This window comes from Plectropomus leopardus, chromosome 12, assembly GCF_008729295.1.
Source record: "Plectropomus leopardus isolate mb chromosome 12, YSFRI_Pleo_2.0, whole genome shotgun sequence".
Taxonomy (NCBI): domain Eukaryota; kingdom Metazoa; phylum Chordata; class Actinopteri; order Perciformes; family Serranidae; genus Plectropomus; species Plectropomus leopardus.
The window spans coordinates 7,693,277-7,701,604 of NC_056474.1; the positions used below are offsets into that span (position 1 = coordinate 7,693,277).

General features: G+C 38.9%; 1 protein-coding gene across 1 annotated transcript; it reads right to left on the reverse strand.

Annotated features, from left to right (window-relative positions):
- Positions 1 to 647: 647 nt before the first annotated feature.
- Positions 648 to 5,794, reverse strand: tmem236 (transmembrane protein 236). The gene is made up of 4 exons (XM_042497054.1): positions 5,541 to 5,794; positions 4,700 to 4,772; positions 2,591 to 2,714; positions 648 to 1,338 (listed from the first exon to the last, which is right to left on the reverse strand). The coding sequence occupies exons 1-4, from the start codon at positions 5,792 to 5,794 to the stop codon at positions 698 to 700; spliced, it is 1,092 nt and encodes a 363-aa protein (XP_042352988.1). The 3' UTR covers positions 648 to 697.
- Positions 5,795 to 8,328: the final 2,534 nt, after the last annotated feature.

An 8,328-nucleotide genomic window follows, 5' to 3' on the forward strand; every position in this document is an offset into this window, starting at 1 on the left:
TGTGCCACGAATTCATAATTCATTTTCCTTCTATCCTGAATCAACTAATGTTGAAGCTACTTCCTCGTTTGACATTTAAGGTTGCGCAAACAACAATAAGCTGAGGCTAATATTAACACTGTCAGCAAGCTAATGCTTAGCTAGTGTTAGCTTACCTGCTGAGTAATAAATACAAATTTTAAAAAGCACAGGGGTTTTGTAAAGTTAATTGGACCAACTTGGACAGAAATGTTCTGCAAATTACAAGAATTTTGAAGATTACTAATTTCTTGCTATTTTGGGGTTATTTCGAAGTTTTGAGAGAAATAAAGCCACTTTGCTCACGTTTGAAAGGGTTAAACAAAAGGTTTTTTTTTTGTTTTATCAGTCTTTGTATTATATTAACAAGTGCAGTACATATTCTTTTTAAAAGTAGCACGTAAACATAAAATTAAACATCAATAAATAAATTTGGATTCCAATATGTCACATAAAAATAAGAAAATTTGGCTCACGGTACAGAATCATTTCTACACTTTGATTTGGATGAATGGCCAGATAACACATTTGCAGCCATTACAATTCAAAGGATGTTGTTCCTGATCATCAGTACCAGCTCCATGTTTCTCTGCTGCTCCCGACACATAAATACACCAACTGTTGGGCCATCCACAATCAAAGCCGATCTCTCATTAACAACAGAACGCGCCACTCCTCCTCAAAACATGCTCTGCCTTCTGAAAAGCCTCAGCTTACTCAGGAATGTAAAGTAGATAAAAGTCAGGCTCACCAGCACATTTTTCAGTGGGTACAACACTGGAGTTACAAAATCAAACACGACAATGAGAGCGACTCGAATTATTAAGAAAGGAAAGTCCTGCAGAGCGACTCCAGCAAAACACAATAAAGGGTTGTGAGGCGTGATGACCATGCGGAGAGTGGACATGAAGGCGAGGATGTAGACGGGGAACACCCAGGCCGAGTAGAAGACTGACTGGTCTCCTGCCACTCTCACCATCTCCACAGTGTCAAACCAGAACAGGAAGCTCTCCACAAACACCTCCGACCTCCTGTCCTTCCTCCACAGGAAGCCCAGAGGACCCGAGTGGGATCGCGGGCGTGAGGATGAGGAGTACAGGTAGGCGGTGCTGGGAGCTCGTGAGCTGGGTGTTGAGTGGCTGGGTGAGCCAGCGAGGTCCTGCCATCTGCCAGAGGTGCTGCCATTTCTGGCCTCTGGGTGGCCTTGGGTCAATCCGTTCTGGCTTTCATCAGCGTGCAGCTGGCCGGTTACGGTGGTCACCTGGTCCAGGTGAGTGAGCACGGGGCCATGTATGTCAAAGTCAGAATCCAGGCTGTCTGCTGCAAATCACAGGAGCACACACATCAGCTACACTGTATATAATACTGTTGAGGTTATTCTAAAGATCAGCATGTTAAAATCACTGCTATGCATGACACAAAGAGGTGTTTCAGTTATTTTGTCCACCCTCATTAACATAAATGGGGAAATTACAAAATAATAACTACTGTCAGTATAATACAATATAATTTAACAGCATCACAAACTGCAGTCTCCAAAATGACCATAAGTTGAATATACACCTCTCTGAAATGGTTTCAGTAAATAATGAATATGAAACTTCAAATATAAGCCTAGTCCCAATTAAACGCCCAGTCCCTTTTACCAGCCGGGTGTGGCGGCACATTTTGACTAATAAAGGCCTGTCTCAATTACAAGCCCGGTCTGGTTGCCATGCAGTTCATTTTTATAGAAGTTCTTTAGATGTTTGAAACTAGCTGATAGATCACACATACAAATATGTATGCCGCAACGCAGAATCCAGCTCCGAATGACGTCACCAGCTCAAGTTGGAAATGGCCATATCCGGGATATTTTAGCTACACTTAAGTATCGTGGGGGTAAGTGGGGGCGCATGTGTTTTTATACACACTGTGTTCTCAACCAGAGGTCTGGGGAGCCTCAGGAGTACTTGAGAGAGTTCCATGGGGGTCCCCAAAAAAGAAAAATAGTTTATTTTCACTATTTAATTTTAAAAAGAAGTAAGCCTAACGTGAGTAATAGGTTTCATTTCCTTTATGTTTATCTCTTCAACTGTAGCTGGCAACAGAAGAATTCTAGTCTTAATCGTATCTGACAACCAAAATCTTTTCAAACGGAGGTCCCTAAAGCAAAAACATAAAAATGATCAAATAAAGACCCACAACCTAATGTGAATCAATCAAGGATCTTTGACAAGAAAAAGGTTAAGCACCTCTGATCTACAATACAGTATGACACCTGTAATGAGTCACACCTTTTTCACAAAGTAGGAAAATTACAAGTGTTACCAATAACACGAACAGCTCCTAATCACATAAATGGCTCAGTGCTGTTCAGTAAGCTATGAAAATGTGACACTGAGCCAGCGAGCACAGCACCAGGACCCTGAAACTGCAGCAGCTAAATACAATCCAACCATGATTAATTTAATTATTCACACTTGTGCTTTTCCTGCTGTGACATGTCAAAATATCTACAGGGGTAAAAAAAAAAAGAGCTTTTGGTCCATTTGATCTCACACAACATAAACAAAAACATGTTTTTACTCACATTCACCAATGAGCTTGCAGGGGCGAATCCTCTCTATGATATCCACACAGATGAGAGAGAAAAGCACCAAGGAAACGGGCAACTCAGCGAAATGGTCGCGCGTTTGCCCTCTGTCCACCTGCACCTACAGTACAACCGATAACAGCAGAAATAAATGTGAATTCAATATCAGAAAGAATTCATCTGCCACTTAGAAATCATGAAGGATGAAGCAGGAAGAAGCTGAATCGAAACTCTTCATTACAGCTTTTGGCTGGACGCAGAGAGAGGAGCCAAGTTTTATGAAGCCATCTGATTTTATCACCTCATCATTACGGACATTAAAGCGCTGCTGAATGCCCTTAAAACAAGATTAAGAAGTATTAGATGTATGAATATGTCTGACACGTCTTTGTGTGGCCAGATGCTCTTATTTATGTCCTTCCTCGAATAAAATTCACAGTCGGCCTCGTGCAATAAATGATGCACAAAAAACATTTCTGCTTATTTGTTTGTAGCCACTCTTTGTTCTTTTTACGTTAGTACCCAGTGATTCTGAGATTCACCTTTCCCATTTTAAATTTTTAAAAAGGAACAACAAAAACAAACATAATGTCAAATTTATATTATTATGTTTTAGAGTTATTGTAATGATAAGATTATTACATTTGTGGGCTAAAGAAATATTACTTATTTGGTCCATAAGTACTGTAATCACTGACCTGTGGTTGAATGTAACAAAGTACATGTACTCAAATACTGTACTGACGTACAACTCTGAGGAATTTTTACTTTATGTAAGTATTTCTGTGCCACTTTCTACTTCTACTCCACTACACTACAGAGTGAAATACTGTACTTTTGACACCTCTAATTATTTCAACATTAGTTACTCGTTGCCATAAATAAGACTTTTGCACACAAAGTGTGCAGCTAAAAAGATTAGTCAGTCGATTAGAAAATTAACTTGCAACTACTTGATTATTAAATTACTTTTAATGCAAAAACACTTCATGGTTCCAGATTGACAATTGTGAGGAACTGAACACTTTTCATTTAAATAATTATGATTGATTAAACTGATTTCAGTGTTTCTGCATGGGTACTTTTACTTTACCTCCTTTAATACATTTTACTGATTTACTTACACTACATATTCAGTGCAGGATTTTTACTTCTAACAGATGTTTACTCTATTGTATTAGTACTTTTATGAAAGTATAGGATCTGAATACTTCTTACACCACTGCTGCTGACACGTCATTTACAGTATTACAAATGTTTTGTCATTGCTGGGTTTTTGTTTTTCTTATAACACCAGCACTGACACTCTGAAAATCACTTGTTTACTTTGTATTTAACAGTAAGTCATTTCACTATGGCTGAAGTTCCCTTTTCCTCTTACAGACATTTTATTGGTGTAATCTCTTTAATTTTAAGGCATGTGCCCGAGCCTTTGCACATGACACAACACCTGCCTTTCTACAGTGTTTAGGAGGCGTTACTTATGCCAATAGGTGGTCAGTGGGACTCATCATTGAGCACACACGAGTGAGAGCAAATGTGGAGGTTAAAGAAAGTTTGGTGCATCTTCACAGAAAACTGAGCAAAAAATATAAGAGAAATTACAGAGAATGTTGATGCATGAGACCCATTGTCACGTGTGTAAAAATTCCTGTCCTCTCTAGATTGGTGGATGGTATTAAAGTTTGGGTTAATGGCCAACTTGTTATGTTCACTGTGGGTTACTGAATACCTCCAACAGAGAGTTCAGTCATGTGACAGTGTTTTCTTCTAACTGCGACGGTGCTTAAGTCCCTCTCAGTGCACACATAGAAAATATTTTGATGCAGCTTCAAGAAGCAAAATCCCAGGAGACTAAGTGGAATTGGTGACAAGCAATCTTCGTCTCTCTCTGTGGTGCAATGCGCCGTGTCAACCATCACTCAGCGAATAATAATAGTGCCCTAAATACATTCTCTCACACAAGGGGGACATAAAACGAGCTAGTGCCACAAATGAACTGTTTACAACAAATATGCCTGTTCAAGGACCCCATCAGAGCATGACAGAACAAAACACCAACAGGTGCATGTTAGTGACAAGAACGATCAGTCTTGACGACGTTACCTTGGAGCTGGCTATTAAAATAGCAAAGCACGGTAACGTGCACAGGATGAGATACGCCAGAGCCGTTGGTCTCCTGAAAAAAAGAAATTTTGAGTTCACATTTGAATAACATTTCAGTGTAATGAATAATTGTTCCTTTTTTTCCTTTAAAGAAGTGCTGATCCTATTCTCAATACTGCATCCACTGTGATTGTGATTGTCAGGCTTACATTGTTGTACACTCAGAGTTGTCAGCTACAAAGCAATACCTAGCTAAAATGGGCTAACATTAGCCATCATAAGGTACTAGTCACATCAGACCAAGTTTAACTGTAACATTAAAACCTGTGAGTTTATTACACTGTCAAGGCTGCTTGTTATTGTATATGAATTCAGAACATTATCCATGCTATACATATGAAGCATGTGAAATATGCTTTTTTCAAGATAAAACAACAAAATAGTACAAATTTGTGAAAACTATCTTCAAAACAACTAGCTATAATGGTGTCATTTTGCACTTTAACTTTTGATGCATTTGAGCATATTTTTCTGATAATACCGCTTAACACACGATCTGTTTATAACAAGGTATTTTTTATATTATGCTTCAGCTACTTTTACCTAGGAGCTGCTGTTTTTCATTTGACTACTGCATTGTTATTCAAGTGTTTTTGTCCCAATCAAGTCTTTTTTATTACACCGAAATCCCCAAGTCTGCCTCAAAGAGTTTGTTTTGCAACCATTTTGACTTCGCTCACTTGTCTGTGTCATTCGTTTTAACTAAGATTCATTATCTGGTAAAAGCAGATACTTAATCACCGTGACATCGATTAAACCACTTCCCAACAGCTGTACTCACCACTGTGTGATCTCCGAGATAAACCTCCGCCGCCTCAGGATCAGATATTTCAGAGGAACCCACACCAGCAGGGTCACGGAGGTCACATAGGCGACGGAGGCTGCCACCACCAGCCAGTAGGCCGTGAGATCCTGTCCTTTCACATCGTGTATGAGGCGGGCAAACCTCTCCATAATCACAAATAAAGGTATGATGAGGGCCGCATACTGCAGCACCTCATACAGGATGAGCTTGAGCGTCTTCCCCGAGGGCATGGTCCCTGAACACCAGTTGCTGGTCTGAACTTGGAGCGAAAGACTTTGACAATCATCTCCCGAAAACCAAGCCAGTGGAGCCGTTGGACTCTGCACACTGACATTGCTTACACTGCACCGGAGGCTGTATTCTTTTTATTGCTGAGGTAATGAGGTGCATGCTCGCCTTTTTATGGGCTCACAAAGAGGAGCACTCCCATCCCATAATTTCAAGGAGAAAATTACACTCAGCCAACCACTGAACTGTACACAAGCTCTGGAAAAGTGCTTGATTACGCTGTCTGTTTACACAGATGTCATTTTAGATAGAAAGAAAATATTAAAATATACAAAGTGTTTGTAGTACTGCAACAAAATGTTAAAATTAAAATAAAAAATTAAACAACATTCTCGACTCTCTGACATGTTCTTTGACTGCAACACTTTACAAATTTCTTCCATCCAGCCTTGTAAGGGCACACACACATACGCGCGCACACACACACACACACACACACCTCCATCTACTGGCAAAATAGAGGACAATTTTTTACAGCTCCTAAAAATGTGGTTTCAAGTATTTCTCAGCATCTCTGTAAAAGATACTGAACATCAGCTGTATTCAGATCCTTAACTCAGGGTGTCAGACAAATGAAGTGCAACACCAAGTACAAAATTTACCTCTGATATGTATAAAGGTGCATAAAATGGAAATACTTAAGTATCTACAATAAGTACTGAAATACAGTACTTGAGTAAATGTACTGAGTCACTTTCCATGACTGCTGAATATTTAAGTCATGAAAGTGGAATTAATTGCAGGACTATGGTGTTCGAATGCATTAGTTTTAGATACATGTACATAATAAAGCAGCAGTTTATATTTAACCCTTGGAAATTCAGCTAATCTGCTTAAACATCATAAATAATCATATCATCATGTTTTGATTCATATGTTGCTGAAACTCTGATGATTGTACAGACATATGGGAAAAAACAGTCTTTTTCCAACTAAGCACTGCTGACTTCAAACTGGTGAGAAAACAAAAACATAAACACAGAAATCTCTTGTGAAACTATCAAAGCGGTTCTAACTTCAAAAGGAGAAGTGTGGTCATACAGGACACCATCAGTCACGGTGGAAGCTGGCTGAAAAAAAAATGTTTTCAGGGTCTTTAAAATCACCTGAAAATGCCTCTCACTCTTGGTTAGAAACGCTTTAACGCAAAATTAAATGAAACTGAATAACTAGAATTACCATCCTGTAGTTGAAAGCCTCAATGAACCAATCAAGTTACGGTTTACATCCACGTCTGTGAAAACATGGATGTGAAAATTTGTAATAATCAGCATACAAATTCCTCAGTTATGGCAAAAACATGTTTTGTGAGGTCACGGTGACCTTTGACCACCACATGCTTATCAGCTTATTCTTGAGTCCAAGTGGACATTCATGCCAAATTTAAGGGAATTCCCTCAAGGCCTCCTGGAGACATCGCATTCACGAAATGAGATTGACACAAGGTCCCAGTGACGTTTGACCACAAAATCTTAATCAGTTCAACTTAAGTCCAAGAGGACGTTTGTGCCAAATTCGATGAAATTCCCTCAGTGTTTTTGAGTTATCCCTTTCACAAGAACGAGACAGACGAGGTCACAGTGACATTGACCTTTGACCACCAAAACCCAAAGAGTTCATCTGTAAGTCCAAAAAGACTTTTGTGCCATAGTTGCTAGCGTGGAGGCAAACAAACACAACGCATTTCAAGTATCAATAAAGTGCTCTTAAAAAAAACAAACAAAAAAAACCAACAAGAAAACAAGGCTCTTTGTATTATTCTGTACATTTGGCCTTGTTTTATTGTGAATACCAATTAATAAGTATGGTTAAAAGAATACATACAAACAGCAGGATACAAGTTTAGACAGAACTTTTACAATAATTGATGCTTAAAACTTAAAAACAGGCAGCATCTCAATCCTGTGCAATAAAGTTACATCGGGGCTGCGGTCCACCGCTGTGGTGCAACGAGATGTTGTGTTTCGGATGATGTGTGATGATTAACTGGCTCCTGGTCCCATGGTCCCAGAATAGCTGCTACTTTTTTTTTTAATATATTTGATATTTTCAGCCCTCTTTGATCCAACAGATTAACACTATTTTACTCTTGCATTTAGTTGAAGGCAGCAAAAAAAAATGATCTTTTTAAATCAACATGTTAATGCAAAAATCAAGTTATGGAGAATAAAATGTTCTCATTTGCAAAGTCCCAGAAGCTTAAGTGGTCGGTTGTTTTATTTTTGTACGGTGGCACAGGGGTGGCAAGAGGGAGCACAACTAAAACATGTCTCAAGAGAAATGAAACAAATATGTGATCAACGCACCAATTTGTCCTGCAACTGGAAAATCGTGTTTAAAACGGCTTAATAGTATTTCCTTCATTTAGCATCATCCAGTATTAAACAACACATAAATACTTCCTTTTTCATCAGCTTTTTTTCGCAATCCAGTCAGTATTTGTAAACATCAACTATTTCCCAAAGGCTTTGACTAT